Source organism: Oncorhynchus nerka, linkage group LG22 (genome assembly GCF_034236695.1).
Source record: "Oncorhynchus nerka isolate Pitt River linkage group LG22, Oner_Uvic_2.0, whole genome shotgun sequence".
In the NCBI taxonomy this organism is placed as follows: Eukaryota; Metazoa; Chordata; class Actinopteri; order Salmoniformes; family Salmonidae; genus Oncorhynchus; species Oncorhynchus nerka.
This window is the reverse complement of record NC_088417.1, coordinates 60,486,429-60,509,539: the sequence shown is the minus strand read 5'-3', so window position 1 is coordinate 60,509,539 and position 23,111 is coordinate 60,486,429. Positions and strand designations below refer to the sequence as shown.

Below are 23,111 nucleotides of genomic sequence, written 5' to 3'. Positions count from 1 at the left end.
CCTCCGCTGAGAAAAGGGGGCAGTCTTCCAGCTGATAGCGAAACTCAAGTCGCACTGCATTATTTCTGTCTCAAGCACCAATTCATGTGGTTACTCCTATGACCAGAGAAAGTGAAATATTCCTGAATATTAAAAAAGACAAGCAGCTAATAATAACGCAAGCGTATGATAACACTTTGCTGTACTCTTTCATTGCAGCTGCAGTGCTGGTTGTAGCGTGAGTGGAAGTGGGACAACGCGCATTTTAAGACTTTTAAAAGTGTTGGCAGTCCTGAATAACAACTTAAACATGAGCTTACTCATAAAAAACACAGCTCTTTGCTGTATTCTCTCTCTATTTATGGTTTTAAACATTTTTAAATCTCACAGTATCAACTCCGCTGTGCATTCGAGGATTCTTTTTTACAGTCTATGGCTTGCAGAAACTGTGCCGATGCGGTAATCTGAGCTATGAAATTGGCAGTAGGCCTATAGGGGCACTTGATTTGCTCTCCGGGCCTGCCGGGTAAGGCAGGTGAAAGGAAAATACAAAAAATAGGAACGCAAGCCTTTATCGTTGTTTAAATATTTTTTTAACCCCCTTTTCTCCCCAATTTCGTGGTATCCAATTGTTTGTAGTTACTATCTTGTCTCATCGCTACAACTCCCGTACGGGCTCAGGAGAGGCTAAGGTCGGAAGCCATGCGTCCTCCGAAACACAACCCAACCAAGCCGCACTACTTCTTAACACAGCCTCGCATCCAACCCGGAAGCCAGCCGCACCAATGTGTCGGAGGAAACACCGGGCACCTGGCGACCTGGTTAGCGTGCACTGCGCCCGGCCCGCCACAGGAGTTGCTAATGCACGATGAGACAAGGATATCCCTACCGGCCACACCCTCCCTAACCCGGACGACGCTAGGCCAATGGTGCGTCGCCCCATGGACCTCCCGGTCGGTCCGGCTGCGACAGAGCCCGGGCTCGAACCCAGAGTCTCTAGTGGCACAGCTAGTACTGCAATGCAGTGACCTAGACCACTGCGCCACCTGGGAGGCCTTATCGTTGTTTTTTTACAGAAATATTTGGTGATTGACTAGGAATGCTTTGGATATCGACATTGTTATGGAGGAGACAAATTACTTGCATTAAAAAGTGATTGTTCTGAGTAAGCTACTTTTCTAAATTGAGGGTCAAGTGGATTCTGCTTGCGCTATGACAAAAGCACCACTGGCATTAATTAGAATCAAGCAAAATCCTGCATAAGAAATAATCCTCCAGCTTCGGTTAGCACCGTGGCACTGTGAGCATAGATGACATCACAACAGGTTGGCATGCGTACCTGCTCCCTCCCGTATGAGCGAGCTGAGCTTGGGGCTGAAGAGGACGTCTACATGGTTCAGTATGAACTCCACCACCACCGACTGGATGCGGACCTCCATGAAGGCTGCCGTGCCGCTGAAGCAGGCCGACTCTATCTGCTTGGACCTGGGGAGACGACATTGGGGATCAACCTTTTTTTAATGACTCATTCTTCCACATAGGGCTGTTGCGGTGACCGTACTACTGCCACAATAGCAGTCATGACCTCAGTATAATTCCACATGACCGTTGAGTCACGGTCATCTCCTTTTATGCCCTCTGGTCATGCTTTGGTAGAACCCAACTTGCTAACTACCATCAGGTCCTAATGGACTGGTATCCAGGGCTCTATTGTCCCTCTAACCGCTCTGACATCAATGCAAAGGCAATCAAAAAATCTCATCAAAACTGTAGTCCTATCATACCTTTAAAACTAACCTCACTGTGATGATCAATTTGAAGAAAGAAGTTCAACAGCGGGTTGAAACAGTGTAAAACATGGATGTTGTTTCGACGCCTAACACAACGAAATGGACAGCCCTTTCTAAGGTGATGATTCATTCAAAACACCCATAGAGTTTATGCAAATGCATAGGCTTATGAGCCCAAGCCCAAAAGGAAAAACCTTAATTATAATGATGATTGTGCCATTATACAATACATAGCCCACTGCATATTACACATGGTAGAAAAACAACTGATTTAAGATGTCGTTGGTATATACAATTGGTCTAGGCTATACTCCCAAATTCAACACATTTGAGTAAATCACCTTTGAGTGTGAACTGTATTATTATGCATACTGGAAGGACAACATTTCTGTCCATGATTCTGGACGAGAACTTAAAGCCCTGGGCGATGCTGTTGGTTCCTTGATTGTGCAGTGCGGCTTACAGTTAGCCTACAATTAGTACATTTGAATAACCTAGTAATAGGGCATTTTTTCACAATTAACCTTGAGAATATCTCATCTCCTCCTCTCTCCTTTATCCCTTTCTCAAACATGCAGAGGGGCTGTTAAGTTTAGTGAAATATGTTTTGTTTGCGAAAACATGTTACTATCGATGTTGCCATACATATTTCACTTGGTTTCACAAATGAAGCACTGGGTAGCTGCAGGAACAAGGTTGGAAAACCCATGACATACAGAGTCTGGGCGTAATATCATCTGTCAGTCAGCGAGAGCATGCTCCACCAACAGTGGTTGATGCATGGAGTGAAATAAGTTCTCTTATATTTATTTTTCAGCTACTCATATTAAGCACATGCTCCGCTATAAAACCGAAGTAGCCTACAAAACGCGAGGCCTCCATTCACTATTCGAGTGCAACACAGATGACATGTTCCGGGCCCATTTGATAATGGACAATTCTAAATCGAAACAAAATTTGACATGTTAGTAAAGATTATTGAGAATAGTCTGATGGGTGAAAATATGATCACTCGACGAGAGAACAGCTGTGTAGCCTGAGGCAAGGAACAGACATCAAGCTTTTTCTGCTACTTTCTCAAATCATCAATAGCCTATAGGTTGCACCATGCAGCCCATATATGTTTTGATTTCTAAGACAGTCTAAGGTGTGTATTGTTCACAATTAAAGACAAATAACATAGGCCTACAGTAGGCCAACTCATTCTGTTCTTCTGAAATACATTTTCCTCATATCATGTTTCTTTAGACTGGACGAAAACAGAGGTATTGTGACGGTGTTTATTAAATGGATGTATTATACTTTTAAATGTAGATGTTCCAAAGGTGTGAATCAAGCGGCTTGTATGTGTGGAGGCCTGGAGATACTAAACATGTTTATGTTAATTAACGGTCAATTACCGTGAGACCGGCAGTCTTTTGCATGACAAAAACCGGCTGACCAAATTTCATGCGGAAGAATTTGAGAGTTTCCTAAATCGTCATATCATAGCTATTTTCAGTACAAGATCAACTGCAGTTACTCAGAGCAACCTATATGTACTAGTACTATTCATAACACCTGGTGAGATATGAACAATAACATGACGTTGTCTGACCTCAATAGGTTGGGGGCCCAGACGATGGCCAGGTTCTTGCTGTGCATGTTGGTGATGTAGCTGAAGGTGGCCAGTTGGGACAGGTGCCTCATGAGGAACTCCAGAGTCCTGGGAACAGGATGGGGGATGAAACACACATTTACACCAGTTCTATGACTAATTCTACAGAAGTATGTTTTATCTACTTGTATAAGATCACAAGGTTCTGCAACTGTTTGAGTGGAATACATTAACCATTCATTATGTTTGGATAATATACACTATACATACACAAAAATGTGGACACCCTTTCAAATGAATGGATTTGGATATTCCCATAAGAGTGGAGGGGACCAGGGGGGGGACCAACTCCATATTAATGCCCATGATTTTGGAATATGATGTTCAACAAGCAGTTGTCCACATACTTTTGGTCATGTAGTTAATATAATGTGTCTATATCATTGTTAATGTTTGACACCCTTCCCAACGCAAAAAATGTACACTGAACCAAAATATAAATGCAACATGTAAAGTGTTGATCCCAGAAATGTTCCATATGCACAAAAAGCTAATTTCTCAAAAGTTTTCTGCACAAATTTGTTTACATCCCTGTTAGTGAGCATTTCTCCTTTGCCAAGATAATCCATCCACGTGCGGCATATCAATAAGCTAATTAAACAGCATGATCATTACACAGGTGAACCTTGTGCGGGGGGACAAAAGGCCACTCTATAATGTGCAGTTTTGTCACACAACACAATGCCACAGATGTCTCAAGTTGAGGGTGCAATTGGCATGCTGACTGCAGGAATGTCCACCAGAGCTATTGCCAGAGAATTTAAAGTTAATATCTCTACCATAAGCCGCCTCCAACATCATTTTTTAGAGAATTTGGCAGTACGTCCAACAGGCCTCTGGATAATGTGTACGACCACGTGTTCCAGTTCTCGCCAATATCCAGCAACTTCGCACAGCCATTGAAGAGTGGGACAACATTCCACAGGCCACAATCAACAGCCTGAACCACTCTATGCAAAGGAGATGTGTTGCATGAGGCAAATGGTGGTCACACCAGATACTGACTGGTTTTCTGATCCACCCCTATTTGTTTCAGGTATCTCTGGCTAACGGATGCATATCTGTATTCCCAGCCATGTAAAGTCCACCGATTAGGGCCTAATTAATTTATTTCAATAGACTGATTACCTTATATGAACTGCAACTCAGTAAAATCTTTGAAAATGTTGCGTTTATTGACATAGATTGACATCCTGTTATGGAGACAGCACTGTGTGTGGTAGTCTGTGTGTTCCTGCAGGGGGCAGCGTGGCTTTGCGCTAACCTGTAATGCGGAGGCGGCAGCTGTTGAATGACATCATGTATTTTGATAAGCCGCTCCTCGTCTGTGGCTGCTGACACGGCCTCCTGTGGAGCGGAAAGGAACGAGGGAGATGGAGGGGAGGATGGAGGGAGGGAGGAGAGTGGTAGGGATCAGTGCCTCTGCGTTAAGAAGTGCTTCATTAACACGACACCTCCACGCAGTCAGTCGGCCAGGGCCGGTGTAGAGGCACTTGCACACCGCTTGGCTAAGCCAAGGGGACAGAACACTCCCGCCGCCACCCTTCCCCCTCTCTTCCATAGCAACCAGCAAACATTTACACCATCTTTACAGGCTCCAGCCAAGACCATTTTGTTTGGTGAGGGGTTTTATTTGAAGTCGGAGTGAGTTTTGTATTTGTAATACTAGTCGTTTAAAGTGGGTGCCATGCGCTTAGATTTGGAGTGGGGGTTCCAAGATAAGCCCTCCAACAGTGTATTTGGTCTTTGGTAAATCGAGAATGTGATTACTGAGGGCCTATGACAATTTTCATATTTTACTTCGGGGGGGAAAAGTGTCAGATTAGCTCACCCTCATAACATATACAGTACTTAAACTTGAGATAATTGACACTTGGTCCTGGCGAGGGTCTTGAACATACCCCCCACAGAGACAGAGAAAAAAATATATATATTTTGGACATGGAAATTGGACGCCAGTTCGGGACAATGCGAAACCTAATAAATACTATCCACAAAGAGACAGAGCAGGGTTCCTCTTGGGCCAAGGGCACTACGCAACATTGCAACACTGTAGAGCTCTCAAACCAAAACAGAAGGGGCTCGTTGTAACTAGGGGGACGCCAAGCGGCAGCAGCATGTTAGTGTGAGAAATTGTGATGTTTTTGTTTTGGGTGGAGAAGGGCACTCAGAGTGCAGTCCCCGTGCTGTGCCAAGAGCGCTGTCCTTACGGAGAATTTCTCGTAGAGCTGATAGGTGAGCAGAGGGTTGGGCAACTCGCGGAAGTAGAGCTTGCACAATGAGCCCACGCAGTGGATGTCCTGGATGTACACGTCTTTGGTCAGGTCGGGGATCTGCTCCGAGTCAAACTCATGCCTAGCGGAGGGAGGGATAGAAAGACATGGATGGAGAGGGAGAGGGGAGGGATAGATAGACATGGATGGAGAGCGAGAGGGGAGGGATAGAAAGACATGGATGGAGAGCGAGAGCGGAGGGATAGAAAGACATGGATGGAGAGGGGAGGGATAGATAGACATGGATGGAGAGCGAGAGCGGAGGGATAGAAAGACATGGATGGAGAGCGAGAGGGGAGGGATAGAAAGACGGATTGAGAGCGAGAGCGGAGGGATAGAAAGACATGGAAGGAGAGGGATAGAAAGACATGGATGGAGAGCGAGAGCGGAGGGATAGAAAGACATGGATGGAGAGCGAGAGGGGAGGGATAGATAGACATGGATGGAGAGGGAGAGGGGAGGGATAGAAAGACATGGATGGAGAGGGAGAGGGGAGGGATAGAAAGACAGATGGAGAGGGAGAGGGGAGGGATAGAAAGACATGGATGGAGAGCGAGAGCGGAGGGATAGAAAGACATGGATGGAGAGCGAGAGCGGAGGGATAGAAAGACATGGATGGAGAGCGAGAGCGGAGGGATAGAAAGACATGGATGGAGAGCGAGAGCGGAGGGATAGAAAGACGGATGGAGAGCGAGAGGGGAGGGATAGAAAGACATGGATGGAGAGCGAGAGCAGAGGGATAGAAAGACATGGAAGGAGAGGGGAGGGATAGAAAGACATGGATGGAGAGCGAGAGCGGAGGGATAGAAAGACATGGATGGAGAGCGAGAGGGGAGGGATAGATAGACATGGATGGAGAGGGAGAGCGGAGGGATAGAAAGACATGGATGGAGAGCGAGAGGGGAGGGATAGATAGACATGGATGGAGAGCGAGAGGGGAGGGATAGATAGACATGGATGGAGAGCGAGAGGGGAGGGATAGAAAGACATGGATGGAGAGCGAGAGGGGAGGGATAGATAGACATGGATGGAGAGCGAGAGGGGAGGGATAGATAGACATGGATGGAGAGCGAGAGGGGAGGGATAGAAAGACATGGATGGAGAGGGAGAGGGGAGGGATAGAAAGACATGGATGGAGAGGGAGAGGGGAGGGATAGAAAGACATGGATGGAGAGCGAGAGGGGAGGGATAGAAAGACATGGATGGAGAGGGAGAGGGGAGGGATAGAAAGACATGGATGGAGAGGGAGAGCGGAGGGATAGAAAGACATGGATGGAGAGCGAGAGGGGAGGGATAGAAAGACATGGATGGAGAGGGGAGGGATAGAAAGACATGGATGGAGAGCGAGAGCGGAGGGATAGAAAGACATGGATGGAGAGCGAGAGGGGAGGGATAGATAGACATGGATGGAGAGGGGAGGGATAGAAAGACATGGATGGAGAGCGAGAGCGGAGGGATAGAAAGACATGAATGGAGAGCGAGAGGGGAGGGATAGATAGACATGGATGGAGAGCGAGAGGGGAGGGATAGAAAGACATGGATGGAGAGCGAGAGGGGAGGGATAGATAGACATGGATGGAGAGGGGAGGGATAGAAAGACATGGATGGAGAGGGGAGGGATAGAAAGACATGGATGGAGAGCGAGAGGGAGGGATAGATAGACATGGATGGAGAGCATGGAGAGGGAGGGATAGAAAGACATGGATGGAGAGGGAGAGGGGAGGGATAGAAAGACATGGATGGAGAGCGAGAGGGGAGGGATAGAAAGACATGGATGGAGAGGAGAGGGGAGGGATAGAAAGACATGGATGGAGAGCGGAGAGGGGAGGGATAGAAAAAGACATGGATGGAGAGCGAGAGGGGAGGGATAGAAAGACATGGATGGAGAGGGAGAGGGGAGGGATAGAAAGACAGATGGAGAGGGAGAGGGGAGGGATAGAAAGACATGGATGGAGAGCGAGAGGGGAGGGATAGAAAGACATGGATGGAGAGCGAGAGGAGGGATAGATGGATGGATGGAGAGGGAGGGAGATGAGACATGGATGGAGAGCGAGAGGGGAGGGATAGATAGACATGGATGGAGAGGGAGGGATAGAAAGGGATGGAGAGGAGGAGGGATAGAAAGACATGGATGGAGAGCGAGAGGGGAGGGATAGAAAGACATGGATGGAGAGCGAGAGGGGAGGGATAGAAAGACATGGATGGAGAGGAGAGGGAGGGATAGAAAGACATGGATGGAGAGCGAGAGGGAGGGATAGAAAGACATGGATGGAGAGCGAGAGGGGGAGGGATAGATAGACATGGATGGAGAGCGAGAGGGGAGGGATAGAAAGACATGGATGGAGAGGGATAGCGGAGGGATAGGGACATGGATGGAGAGGAGGGGAGGGATAAAGACATGGATGGAGAGGAGGGGAGGGATAGAAAGACATGGATGGAGAGCGAGAGGGAGGGATAGAAAGACATGGATGGAGGGGAGGGATAGAGGGGAGGGATGGAGAAAGACATGGATGGAGAGCGAGAGGGGAGGGATAGAAAGACATGGATGGAGAGCGAGAGGGGAGGGATAGAAAGACATGGATGGAGAGCGAGAGGGGAGGGATAGAAAGACATGGATGGAGAGCGGAGGAGGGATAGAAAGACATGGATGGAGAGCGAGAGGGGAGGGATAGATAGACATGGATGGAAGAGCGAGAGGGAGGGATAGAAAGACATGGATGGAGAGCGAGAGGGGAGGGATAGAAAGACGGATGGAGAGCGAGAGGGGAGGGATAGAAAGACATGGATGGAGAGCGAGAGGGGAGGGATAGAAAGACATGGATGGAGAGCGAGAGGAGAGGGATAGAAAGACATGGATGGAGAGCGAGAGGGGAGGGATAGATAGACATGGATGGAGAGCGAGAGGGGAGGGATAGAAAGACATGGATGGAGAGCGAGAGGGGAGGGATTGAAAGACATGGATGGAGTGCGAGAGGGGAGGGATAGATAGACATGGATGGAGAGCGAGAGGGATGGAGGGATAGAAAGACATGGATGGAGAGCGAGAGGGGAGGGATAGATAGACATGGATGGAGAGCGAGAGGGGAGGGATAGAAAGACATGGATGGAGAGCGAGAGGGGAGGGATAGAAAGACATGGATGGAGAGCGAGAGGAGGGATAGATAGACATGGATGGAGAGCGAGAGGGGAGGGATAGAAAGACATGGATGGAGAGCGAGAGGGGAGGGATAGATAGACATGGATGGAGAGCGAGAGGGGAGGGATAGAAAGACATGGATGGAGAGCGAGAGGGGAGGGATAGAAAGACATGGATGGAGAGCGAGAGGGAAGGGATAGAAAGACGGATGGAGAGCGAGAGGGGAGGGATAGAAAGACATGGATGGAGAGCGAGAGGGGAGGGATAGAAAGACATGGATGGAGAGGGAGAGGATGGGAGGGATAGAAAGACATGGATGGAGGGGGAGGGATAGATAGACATGGATGGAGAGGGAGAGGGGAGGGATAGAAAGACATGGATGGAGAGCGAGAGGGGAGGGATAGATAGACATGGATGGAGAGCGAGAGGGGAGGGATAGAAAGACATGGATGGAGAGCGAGAGGGGAGGGATAGATAGACATGGATGGAGAGGGGAGGGATAGAAAGACATGGATGGAGAGCGAGAGGGGAGGGATAGATAGACATGGATGGAGAGGGAGGGATAGAAAGACATGGATGGAGAGCGAGAGCGGAGGGATAGAAAGACATGGATGGAGAGCGAGAGGGGAGGGATAGAAAGACATGGATGGAGAGCGAGAGGGGAGGGATAGAAAGACATGGATGGAGAGAGCGGAGAGGGGAGGGATAGAAAGACATGGATGGAGAGCGAGAGGGGAGGGATAGAATGGAGACATGGATGGAGAAAGACATGGAGAGGGGAGGATAGATAGACATGGATGGAGAGCGAGAGGGGAGGGATAGAAAGACATGGATGGAGAGCGAGAGGGGAGGGATAGAAAGGCATGGATGGAGAGCGAGAGGGGAGGGATAGATAGACATGGATGGAGAGGGAGAGGGGAGGGATAGAAAGACATGGATGGAGAGCGAGAGGGGAGGGATAGAAATACATGGATGGAGAGCGAGAGGGGAGGGATAGATAGACATGGATGGAGAGCGAGAGGGGAGGGATAGAAAGACGGATGGAGAGCGAGAGGGGAGGGATAGAAAGACGGATGGAGAGCGAGAGGGGAGGGATAGAAAGACATGGATGGAGAGCGAGAGGGGAGGGATAGAAAGACATGGATGGATAGGGAGAGGGGAGGGATAGAAAGACATGGATGGAGAGGGAGAGGGGAGGGATAGATAGACATGGATGGAGAGGGAGAGGGGAGGGATAGAAAGACATGGATGGAGAGCGAGAGGGGAGGGATAGATAGACATGGATGGAGAGCGAGAGGGGAGGGATAGAAAGACATGGATGGAGAGCGAGAGGGGAGGGATAGAAAGACATGGATGGAGAGCGAGAGGGGAGGGATAGAAAGACATGGATGGAGAGCGAGAGGGGAGGGATAGATAGACATGGATGGAGAGGAGAGGGAGGGATAGAAAGACATGGATGGAGAGGGAGAGGGGAGGGATTGAAAGACATGGATGGAGAGTGAGAGGGGAGGGATAGATAGACATGGATGGAGAGGGGAGGGATAGAAAGACATGGATGGAGAGCGAGAGGGGAGGGATAGAAAGACATGGATGGAGAGCGAGAGGGGAGGGATAGAAAGACATGGATGGAGAGCGAGAGGGGAGGGATAGAAAGACATGGATGGAGAGCGAGAGGGGAGGGATAGATAGACATGGATGGAGAGCGAGAGGGGAGGGATAGAAAGACGGATGGAGAGCGAGAGGGGAGGGATAGAAAGACATGGATGGAGAGCGAGAGGGGAGAGATAGAAAGACATGGATGGAGAGGGAGAGGGGAGGGATAGAAAGACATGGATGGAGAGCGAGAGGGGAGGGATAGAAAGACATGGATGGAGAGGGAGAGGGGAGGGATAGAAAGACATGGATGGAGAGGGAGAGGGGAGGGATAGAAAGACATGGATGAGAGCGAGAGGGGAGGGATAGAAAGACATGGAAGGAGAGGGGAGGGATAGAAAGACATGGATGGAGAGCGAGAGCGGAGGGATAGAAAGACATGGATGGAGAGCGAGAGGGGAGGGATAGATAGACATGGAAGGAGAGGGGAGGGATAGAAAGACATGGATGGAGAGCGAGAGGGGAGGGATAGAAAGACATGGATGGAGAGCGAGAGGGGAGGGATAGAAAGGGGGGGGGTGATAGAAGGAAAGAGCGGATTGAGCAAGAAAGAGAGAGACAAACAGATTCATGGACAGAGAGAGCGAGCAAGTAAGTAACAGAAAGATAGTAGTTTTGTCTACATACTTGATTTGTCTATGTAAATAAACAGAGCGTTCTGGACAGGACACTCCCTTTATAAATGTTTAGAAGTTTCTAATGGGAAGCAGCCATCAGTAACTATTACTTCATAAACAAACCCTAATTTCTTTGTTCAAACATCAGAGATGATGAAATTGTGAGCGCTTTTCAGTGTACAAAACATTAGGAACACCTCCCTAATATTGAGTTGCAACCCCTTCTGCCCTCAGAACAGCCTTAGTTCGTCAGGGCAAGAACTCTACAAGTTGTCGAAAGTGTTCTGCAGGGATGCTGGCCCGTGTTGACTCCAATGCTTCCCACGGTTGTGTCAAGTTGGCTGGATGTCCTTTGGGTGGTGGACCATTATTGATACACACGGGAAACTACTGAGTGTGAAAAACCCAGCAGTGTTGCTGTTCTTGACACACTCAAAACGGTGCGCCTGGCACCTACTACCATACCCCGTTCAAAGGCACTCAAATATTTTGTCTTGCCCATTCACCCTCTGAATGGCACACATACACAATCCATGTCTCAATGCTTAAAAACCCTCCTTTAACCTGTCTCCTCCCCTTCAACTACACTGATTGAAGCTGATTCAACAAGTGACATCAATAAGGGATCATAGCTTTCACCTGAATTCACCTGGTCACTATGTCATGGAAAGAGCAGATTTTCCTCATGTTTTGTACATTCAGCGGAATAATGGTGTTGTCATAAATGCCACATTATATTAATGATGTAATCCTAGACAACCAAGGTGTAAAGTTGCAGTTGGGATATTCAACAGTGGGTTTAACAATTGGAAATCTACATTTTAAGACGGTTCCTAAATGTCAATCCTGAGTTAAACCATGCAAATAATTATTGCAGGGTTAGGATTATACTTATTCAGGAGAAAAAAAGGAAAAAAGAAAAGCCCCATAAAATACTACAAAAAACCCACACCATTTCACGCTTGGCTTCAAGACGCCAAACATTCCTTCCTCTTCACAGTCTTAAAATGTTATAATTACAGAGTGAGATACTGTGAGTTCTCAGTTGGCAGTGCAACAATGTCACTTACTTGGACTGTTTGAGGACAAAATTAACAGTGCAAAAATGGGAAGAGAACAGTTAGGGGTTATGTTCCACAGCCAGTCAACAGGTTTTTGACGAGGGATGCCCACGCACAAACATGTACACACGCACCCACCCACACGTGTTGTTGAGGGATGCCCACAGCGCCCACACACAGGGGTAAATCCACATTTCGCATGCTAAGGAAAAGATAATGGGAATTTCTGTTGAAAGTGCACGTTATCTTTGATGGAATTTTGTTGACATGTATGGCACAAGTGCATTACGTTTAGGAGTTGGGTTTCACCCGTTGCTTACTGTGACGAGAGCTGTATTCATGAACATGAACTGATATTGAGTACAATGCCACCTGGTAGTCAAGGTCCATGATGTTTTAAAAATACCTTTGCCTTCTCTGTCCACTGAGGGCTTTTGTGCAGAACAGAACAAATTCTCAGAAGTTGGTGGCTGGTGTACACTTGAGATTACGTCTATGAACGCCCTATGAGGCATACCCATGTTTAACGGATAGCACTGTCAAATCAGTGTGCGTGAGAGTGTGTGTGTGTGTGTGTCTTACCGTAGTTTCTGGATGTTGGAGGCGATTCCAGAGAGGCGGTACATGCCGTCCACCACGCCATGTTTCTCGATGAACTCCGTGCAGCTCTTGAGTACCTGGGGAACTGGAGCAGGAAACACAATGTCAGAGAACACAAGACACCCAGACAACTTTAAAAAGGGCACCTCTACTTCAATCAATAGATGGGCACCGGAACACTGCAAGGTCGAAAAGAGGCACCTTCTGTCTTCCTCCTTTCTAAAGAACGAGCACATATTCTTCCCCAGGGGAACACCAAGTAAAAGTGTTTTTGCATTGAGAGAAGATTTTATGTTCTCTGATAAAGAAAAACATGGACTTGAACATGAACTACCTAGAATACAACGTGGAGAAAACCAAATCAAAAGGTATTCTCCGCAAGTTGATTTTCAAAAGGCAATATTTGAAAGTTGAAGTCTGCAAAGCTTTGAGCTGCCTGACACCAAGGCCTGCCAGCTTCACATCATACCAACCCTTGCTTTCAAAAAGGGCACTTATATCTTTTACGGTTCCTTGTCAATCTGGACAAGATAATCAGATAACACGTCATGGCCTGCTGCGAAGGCAGAGAGAGAGAGGGCAGAGAGAGGGGACAGAGAGCAAGAGAGAGCAGGTCATGAGCAGATGAGCCCTGAAATCTTTCAGCATTTTTTTAACGAAAAGATGGATACAAGGACATATACAGGTCACTACCCTCCACAACATAACCTTCACTCCAAATCAAAACCTACAACCTGATTTTGGACAAAATGACCTGGAATGATTCTGGAAGTATTTTTACTACCAAGGATTGTTACTGCCAATGACTATCCAGAAAACTTTCTGACAAACCAGCAACCAGCAAAAGAAGCACAACAGAAAGCCGAACATGCCATCCAATGGGGAACTGAGTAAGTCATGATCAGTCTGAAGCTACTTATAAAGCTTAAAAAGAAAACAACATTACAATCATCTCTAGATAGAACTGTATAAAGACTGAATGCGAAGTTAAAAGGCTACCAAGCTTGCTAGGAAAGAACAGAACCCTACAAAAATGGGAAAGCAAGCAACTTAACCTTCCACACAGACTCTCCATGTGGAGGCGAGCACACTACCCTTATTTGAAGAGAGCAAGTATTGGTGGAGGGAGGAAAATCAGAATACTGGAAAACAAGGACCCTGATACTGACACCCTCTGTCATACTTTACAATAACAGAACAGTGGTAGTGCAGGGCAACTTCATGCATTTCCAACAGGACTTCCAATGAAGAGGTCATAGGTCAGGAGAAGCTTTCCCTTGGTGACGACTCCCCCACCCCGAGCGAGTGATCACACCTCTTCAAACTGCCCTGTCAGCCCCCCAGATAGCTCTCCTGACAACACCCCCACACAAAAGCCAGAGATTGTGCTCCGCATGGCCTCAAATGGGGAATACATTGATGGGGAAACTTATTCTATAACCCCAAGTGGCTAAACTCTGCTGTCCAAACACCCAGCAGCAATCTCCCCACTTTTGCCAGGACCTTGAAGGACATCCCCCGATCTGCAGCCCCAGCACCGCACACAGGAGCAACAGAGAAATAGACACCATGCCCAGACCAGCGAGACACCCTCCCAGAACTGCGAGACCCCCCTCCTGGAGGACCCGCACCAAGAGGATCCTCACCCCCACCATTCGACCCCTCCCCAAAACCTAGCCACACCTTATATAGTGGGGCAAAAAAGTATTTAGTCAGCCACCAATTGTGCAAGTTCTCCCACTTAAAAAGATGAGAGAGGCCTGTAATTTCCATCATAGGTACACTTCCAACTATGACAGACAAAATGAGAAAAGAAATCCAGAAAATCACATTGTAGGATTTTTAATGAATTTATTTGCAAATTATGGCGGAAAATACAAACAAGCAAGATTTCTGGCTCTCACACCTGTAACTTCTTCTTAAGAGGCTCCTCTGTCCTCCACTCATTACCTATATTAGTGGCACCTGTTTGAACTTGTTATCAGTATAAAAGACACCTGTCCACAACCTCAAACAGTCACACTCCAAACTCCACTATGGCCAAGACCAAAGAGCTGTCAAAGGACACCAGAAACAAAATTGTAGACCTGCACCAGGCTGAGAAGACTGAATCTGCAACAGGTAAGCAGCTTGGTTTGAAGAAATCAACTGTGGGAGCAATTATTAGGAAATGGAAGACATACAAGACCACTGATAATCTCCCTCGATCTGGGGCTCCATGCAAGATCTAACCCTGTGGGGTTAAAATGATCACAAGAACGGTGAGCAAAAATCCCAGAACCACACGGGGGGAGCTAGTGAATGATCTGCAGAGAGCTGGGACCAAAGTAACAAAGCCTACCATCAGTAACACACTACGCCGCCAGGGACGACTCAAATCCTGCAGTGCCAGACATGTCCCCCTGCTTAAGCCAGTACATGTCCAGGCCCGTCTGAAGTTTGCTAGAGAGCATTTGGATGATCCAGAAGAAGATTGGGAGAATGTCATATGGTCAGATGAAACCAAAATAGGCCTTTTTGGTAAAAACGGAACTCGTCGTGTTTGCAGGACAAAGAATGCTGAGTTGCATCCAAAGAACACCATACCTACTGTGAAGCATGGGGGTGGAAACATTATGCTTTGGGGCTGTTTTTCTGCAAAGGGACCCGGACGACTGATCCGTGTAAAGGAAAGAATGAATGGGGCCATGTATTGTGAGATTCAGAGTGAAAACCTCCTTCCATCAGCAAGGGCATTGAAGATGAAACGTGGCTGGGTCTTTCAGCATGACAATGATCCCAAACACACCGCCCGGGCAACGAAGGAGTGGCTTCGTAAGAAGCATTTCAAGGTTCTGGAGTGGCCTAGCCAGTCTCCAGATCTCAACCCCATAGAAAATCTTTGGAGGGAGTTGAAAGTCCGTGTTGCCCAGCAACAGCCCCAAAACATCACTGCTCTAGAGGAGATCTGCATGGAGGAATGGGCCAAAATACCAGCAACAGTGTGTGAAAACCTTGTGAAGACTTACAGAAAACGTTTGACCTCTGTCATTGCCAACAAAGGGTATATCACAAAGTATTGAGATAAACTTTTGTTAATGACCAAATACTTATTATCCACCATAATTTGCAAATAAATTCATTAAAAATATTTTTTTCTCATTTTGTCTGTCATAGTTGAAGTGTACCTATGATGAAAATTACAGGCCTCTCATCTTTTTAAGTGGGAGAACTTGCACAATTGGTGGCTGACTAAATACTTTTAGTATTAATAATAATAGCCTTAAACTGGAATCGAACCAGGGTCTGTAGTGACGCCTCTAACAATGAGATGCAGTGCCTTAGATCGCTGCGCCACTCGGGAGCCCGATAAAATATACAGAATAAAAATTACAATTGGCTACACTTAAACACTAACATCATCCTCACCTCAGCTCACCCAAATCCACAAAAGTGGAGACAAATTCAGCCCAAATAACTATCGTGGGATATGAGTCAATAGCAACCTTGTGAAAATTCTCTGCATTATTATTAACAAATCAAATCTAATTTTATTTGTCACATACACATGGTTAGCAGATGTTAATGCGAGTGTAGCGAAATGCTTGTACTTCTAGTTCCCACAATGCAGTAATAACCAACAAGTAATCTAACTAACAATTCCAAAACTACTGTCTTATACACAGTGTAAGGGGATAAAAAATATGTACATAAGGATATATGAATGAGTGATGGTACAGAGCAGCATAGGCAAGATACAGTAGATGGTATCGAGTACAGTATATACATATGAGATGAGTATGTAAACAAAGTGGCATAGTTAAAGTGGCTAGTGATACATGTATTACATAAGGATGCAGTCGATGATATAGGGTACAGTATATACGTATGCATATGAGATGAATAATGTAGGGTAAGTAACATTATATAAGGTAGCATTGTTTAAAGTGGCTAGTGATATATTTACATAATTTCCCATCAATTCCCATTATTAAAGTGGCTGGAGTTGAGTCAGTGTCAGTGTCAGTGTGTTGGCAGCAGCCACTCAATGTTAGTGGTGGCTGTTTAACAGTCTGATGGCCTTGAGATAGAAGCTGTTTTTCAGTCTCTCGGTCCCAGCTTTGATGCACCTGTACTGACCTCGCCTTCTGGATGATAGCGGGGTGAACAGGCAGTGGCTCGGGTGGTTGATGTCCTTGATGATCTTTATGGCCTTCCTTTATGGCCTTCCATCGGGTGGTGTAGGTGTCCTGGAGGGCAGGTAGTTTGCCCCCGGTGATGCGTTGTGCAGACCTCACTACCCTCTGGAGAGCCTTACGGTTGAGGGCGGAGCAGTTGCCGTACCAGGCGGTGATACAGCCCGCCAGGATGCTCTCGATTGTGCATCTGTAGAAGTTTGTGAGTGCTTTTGGTGACAAGCCAAATTTCTTCAGCCTCCTGAGGTACATAGGTATTTCTCTTGTCCAGATGGGTTAGGGCAGTGTGCAGTGTGGTTGAGATTGCATAGTCTGTGGACCTATTTGGGCGGTAAGCAAATTGGAGTGGGTCTAGGGTGTCAGGTAGGGTGGAGGTGATATGGTCCTTGACTAGTCTCTCAAAGCACTTCGTGATGACGGAAGTGAGTGCTACGGGGCGGTAGTCGTTTAGCTCAGTTACCTTAGCTTTCTTGGGAACAGGAACAATGGTGGCCCTCTTGAAGCATGTGGGAACAGCAGACTGGTATAGGGATTGATTGAATATGTCCGTAAACACACCGGCCAGCTGGTCTGCGCATGCTCTGAGGGCGCGGCTGGGGATGCCGTCTGGGCCTGCAGCCTTGCGAGGGTTAACACGTTTAAATGTCTTACTCACCTCGGCTGCAGTGAAGGAGAGACCGCATGTTTTCGTTGCAGGCCGTGTCAGTGGCACTGTATTGTCCTCAAAGCGGGCAAAAAAGTTATTTAGTCTGCCTGGGGAGCAAGACATCCTGGTCCGTGACTGGGCTGGATTTCTTCTTGTAGTCCGTGATTGACTGTAGACCCTGCCACATACCTCTTGTGTCTGAGCCGTTGAATTGAGAGTCTACTTTGTCTCTGTACTGACGCTTAGCTTGTTTGATAGCCTTGCGGAGGGAATAGCTGCACTGTTTGTATTCGGTCATGTTACCAGACACCTTGCCCTGATTAAAAGCAGTGGTTCGCGCTTTCAGTTTCACGCGAATGCTGCCATCAATCCACGGTTTCTGGTAAGGGAATGTTTTAATTGTTGCTATGGGAACGACATCTTCAACGCACGTTCTAATGAACTTGCACACCGAATCAGCGTATTCGGCAATATTGTTATCTGACGCAATACGAAACATATCCCAGTCCACGTGATGGAAGCAGTCTTGGAGTGTGGAGTCAGCTTGGTCGGACCAGCGTTGGACAGACCTCAGCGTGGGAGCCTCTTGTTTTAGTTTCTGTCTGTAGGCAGGGATCAACAAAATGGAGTCGTGGTCAGCTTTTCCGAAAGGGGGGCGGGGCAGGGCCTTATATGCGCCGCGGAAGTTAGAGTAACAATGATCCAGCCGTGAAAACAATGTCTTAAGCAAATGTAAATGGCCTTTTTACCAAATGACTGTATGACAGATCACGTATTCACCCTGCACACCCCTATTGACAAACAAAACAAAACCAAAGTCTTCTCATGCGTTGTTGATTTCAAAAAAGCTTGACTCAATTTGGCATGAGGGTCTGCTATATAAGTTGACAGAAAGCAGTGTTGGGGTGGAAAACACATAAGACGTTATAAAAGCCATGTACACAAACAATAAGTGTGAGGTTAAAATTGGCAAGGGCTGAGAAAGTGATGCAGCTTAAGCCCCACCCTCGTCAACATATATGATGAAACCAAGATTGATCTCCTTGGCCTGAATGCCAAGAGCTACATCTGGAAGAAACCTGGCACCATCCCTACGGTGAAGCATGGTGGTGGCACCATTATGCTGTGGGGATGTTTTTCAGCAGCAGGGACTGGGAGAATAGTCAGGATAAAGGGTGAACGGAGCAAAGTACAGAGAGATCCTTGATGAAAACTTGCTCCAAAGTGCTCAGGACCTCAGACTAGGGCGAAGGTGCACCTTCCAACAGGACAACGACTCTAAGCACACAGCCAAGACAATGCAGGAGTGGCTTTAGGACAAGTCTCTGAATGTCCTTGAGTGGTCCAGCCAGAGTCCGGACTTGAACCCGATTGAAGATCTCTGCACAGACCTGAAAATAGCTGTGTAGCGACGCTCCCCATCCAACCTGACAGAGCTTGAGAGGATCTGCCGAGAAGAATGGGAGGAACTCCCCAAATACAGGTGCCATGCTTGTAGCGTTTTCCCAAGATGACTCTAGGCTGTAATCGCTGCAAAAGGTGCTTCAACAAAGTACTGAGTAAGGGATCTGAATACTTAAGTAAATATGATGTTTATTTTTTATTATTTATACATTTGCACAATTTTCTAAAAACCTGTTTTTGCTTTGTCATTGAGGTATTGTGTGTAGATTGATGATGGAAAAAACAATTTAATACATTTTAGAATAAAATTGTACTTTTTGGAGAAATGTCCACTGGTCTGATGAAACAAAAATAAAACTGTTCGGCCATAATGACCATCGTTATGTTTGGAGGAAAAAGGGGGAGGCTTGCAAGCCGGAGAACATCATCCCAACTGTGAAGCACGTGGGTGGCAGCATCATGTTGTGGGGTTGCTTTGCTGCAGGAGGGACAGGTGCACTTCACAAAATAGATGGCATCACGAGGCGGGAAAATGTGGATATATTGAAGCAACATCTCAAGACATCAGTCTTGAGCTTGGTCACAAATGGGTCTTCCAAATGGATAATGACCCCAAGCATACTTCCAAAGTTGTGGCAAAATGGCTTAAGGACGTCAAGCTATTGGAGTGGCCATCACAAAGCCCTGACCTCAATCCTATAGAAAATGTGTGGGCAGAACTGAAAAAGCATGTGTGAGCAAGGAGGCATACAAACCTGACTCAGTTACACCAGCTCTGTCAGAAGGAATGGGCCAAAATTCACCCAACTTATTGTGGGAAGCTTGTGGAAGGCTACCCGAAACGTTTGACCCAAGTTAAACAATTTAAAGGCAACGCTACCAAATACTAATTGTGTGTATGTAAACTTCTGACCAACTGGGAATGTGATGAAAGAAATAAAAGCTGAAATAAATCACTCTACTATTATTCTGACATTTCACATTCTTAAAACAATGTGGTGATCCTAACTGACCTAAAACAGGGAATTTTTACTAGGATTAAATGTCAGCAATTGTGGAAAACCGAGTTTAAATGTATTTGGCTAAGGTGTATGTAAACTTCAACTGTATGATGATAGTCAATGGTAGAGGAGTTACCTGAAGCACATCACACGAGGGAGAAGCTAGCTTATGACATCATATAACATTGGTCTAGGCCTGCATTTATGTGACATTCAAACAAGACATTTGACAGCATGGTATGAAAGCTGTGCTGCTTATACAGACATACAGCAACTGAGGCTGACCCATAAAGTCAGGACAGATGTCATCTCCGGAGCTGTGCAGTGATGTCATGTCATCTATCCCTGATGTCATCCCCTATCTCGTTACTATTGGGGAGCACTGCTCTGCTCCAGTTTGAAAGGTAAAGTATGGTCGTGTCGTTTGACATCTATCTCCGTTCCGACGGCTCTGACTGGCTGTCCGTCATAAGAGTTACCATGTCTGAGATCGCAAGTCTGTCATCTCCTTTCTCACATGGCAGATGTGTGTGTAAACAAACACAGCAAGTGCTTATATAATGACAACTCAAGGTATGTGATTTGAAGACTGACTCTTCATTCACAAAGACTGAACGGCATCTAAAACCACTGCCATTCAAATATAAGCTGTGCTATGTGCTATGTACGTAGCATACAAATTGCCAAAGAAAACCCCATTAAATTAGAGTATTATTTCCTAGACGGATGCCTGCTTCTCCTAAAGCCACACCACTAACGACATGGGCAGTATTGTACTTGTGCAACAGTATGAGTCCTGCCACTGTAATGCAGTGTGATGGCGGCCAATCTGAACAGAGCAGAAGAGGCTGGTAGTGGTGAAGACGGCTGACAGAACAGACGGCTCAGGATGGATTTGGGGGCAAACAAAGCATGTGTTGCCAGATCCCTCAGGCTCCAGATCAGTGGAGAGGCGAAATCTCCCTTTAACCACACTGCCAACTAGACCACTACACTTTCTGTAAGCCACCTCAGTTGCTGTGGCAACCCTCCCTGGGCACCGGGGGTGGTCGGGTTCACTCTGCATGCCCGGCCCATCGAGCTGTATGGGTCAGTGAACAACAGCTCAACCTCAAGAGTACATTTTTTATATGAACTTATCTGACCACAATCCCAAATTCAGAGACTGAGCGTCAAAGTGGACTTACTGGCACTAACAGATACCAGGAAAAAACGCCCGTTTGCCTTTTTCCACAGAGAACAGCCCATGTGCCGGTTGCGTCAAATCCATTGTATTGAAACACAGGAACATCCTCAAAAGTGATCCAAATGTACGAGAGTTCACAACATTGCCACCCTCGCATCTGTTTACCCGAGAATAGGTAAAGAACACAAAATATAAAAAGAGTCAGTAATTGTAGCACCACAAATGTGATATACCTGCTCAAATGCATCTGCTGGGCTGCTTACTCTATATTGGTCAAACTTAAGCATTGAATCTTCGCATCGCAGAACATAAGGCTGCTATTCGAAATAAAAACACGGACTATGCTATTTGCGTGCCACTGCATCGAAGCCAAACATGGCTCACCTTCCTCCCTGCACTTTGTACCCATAGAACATGTCACATTTCACCAAGGAGGTGATATCGTACGTAAATTAAAACAAAGAGGTGTTCTGGCAGTACTCCTCAGACACTGTGGATCAAAAGGGGCTAAACAATGATTTTTCACTGTCCTCATTTCTACAATGTTGTTGCCTTGATTTTTAGGGTCTCTGTGTCTCCTGATTCAGACATCCAAATATCACCTATGTATATTTAGACACTATTTCTCTTCTTCTTCTTTTTTTTTTTTTTACATTGTGTGTCAATAGGCCACTGGGCTATAAATAGGAGCTAAGTGCAATGGTCAGGTCACTCTGAGGAAGACATCAGATTGACGTCGAAACGTCTGTCATCTGTTTGCATCCTGTACAATGGATTAAAGTGCCTTTTTTCCGTTGTTGAATGCTCCTTTTTATCTCGAGTTAGTCCTTTTGGAAGTTTTTATTGGTGAGCCATTCTCATGATTTTTGTCATTGGTGTTGAGTAGCCCTCATCTCCTTTGTTTGTTGAAGCGTGAAAGCCCACCTGAACTCTCAACAGCTCAACCTTGCTCTAGCCTCTACCGGAGTTGAGACAAGTTTGAACCGAGCCTTGCATTACAGCAATATTAGGTGGAGACTAGTCGACCCTTTTACCACACTGTGAGTGACCATATTGCACAAAGAAGGGCGACTGTTCATCCTGAGAACATCCCTCAGCATGTTAGTGTTTGCACGTGTACGTTTCAAGTCGCCAAAACACCACAAATGAGGTCAAAGCTGAAGAACTTCTATGAGTGCGTGTGTGTGAGAGAACGCGAGAGAAAGTGAGTGAGTGAGAGACCGAGAGAGTGAAAGAGTGTAAGTCTCACCATCGTGGCCCGAGTTGAGGAGGTGCTCTCCCAGGTCACAGCCAAACACCCTCTCCCGGAGGATTCCCCTCTGCTTCAGCTTCTGCTTGGTGGGCCGGGACTTCATGAAGGTGCGCAGGAACGTGATCAGCTTCCCGTGCTTCTTAGACACTGCCGGGAAACAGAGAAACACACAATATGCTTAATACACACTCTCACACTTGCAGGTGTTCAGCTGGTGTTGCCCGCCTACGCAACATGAAAGAACGCATTTAAAATGGTGAGCTGTGCAATGTGATGCATACCAGTAAAGTCAGCATGCTTTCATTAGATCTTTGCAAAATGTTCAATCCAAAGTTCAATGTAAACATAACACATCAGAGGTGGGAAAAAGTCTGAATAAGCCAGTCCCTGTGAATAACTTTGTTTTCTTCTTCTAATGCCCTTTTACAACATGGCTGACCCAAGCTTCACAAGACAATCAATGGGTCTGGAAATAGGTCTAAGCCTTTCAAATATGGACCCAGTTGTTTTATCCATTGGGAAAAATGTGGAAAAGCTATCTAGTGAAAAACCACAGCTTTTGGAGAGAACAATGGAGCTGGCATGCCCGCAAACCTTTGTTCACAAATCCTCCACTGCAAAGTGTAGATCACAGAGCCATATTTTCCCCCAAAAGGAGAATAGCGTTTCTCCAACGGAACA

At 46.5% G+C, this 23,111-nt stretch overlaps 1 protein-coding gene across 1 annotated transcript in view; it reads right to left on the bottom strand.

Moving 5' to 3' along the window:
- Window positions 1–23,111, bottom strand: part of LOC115105423 (rho GTPase-activating protein 32-like) — a 225,765-nt gene that overhangs the window by 8,576 nt on the left and 194,078 nt on the right. Inside the window, 6 exon segments of the mRNA XM_029627457.2 lie at window positions 1,319–1,464; window positions 3,367–3,474; window positions 4,691–4,773; window positions 5,637–5,781; window positions 12,749–12,851; window positions 22,428–22,577. Coding sequence (XP_029483317.2) covers window positions 1,319–1,464; window positions 3,367–3,474; window positions 4,691–4,773; window positions 5,637–5,781; window positions 12,749–12,851; window positions 22,428–22,577 — 735 coding nt within the window.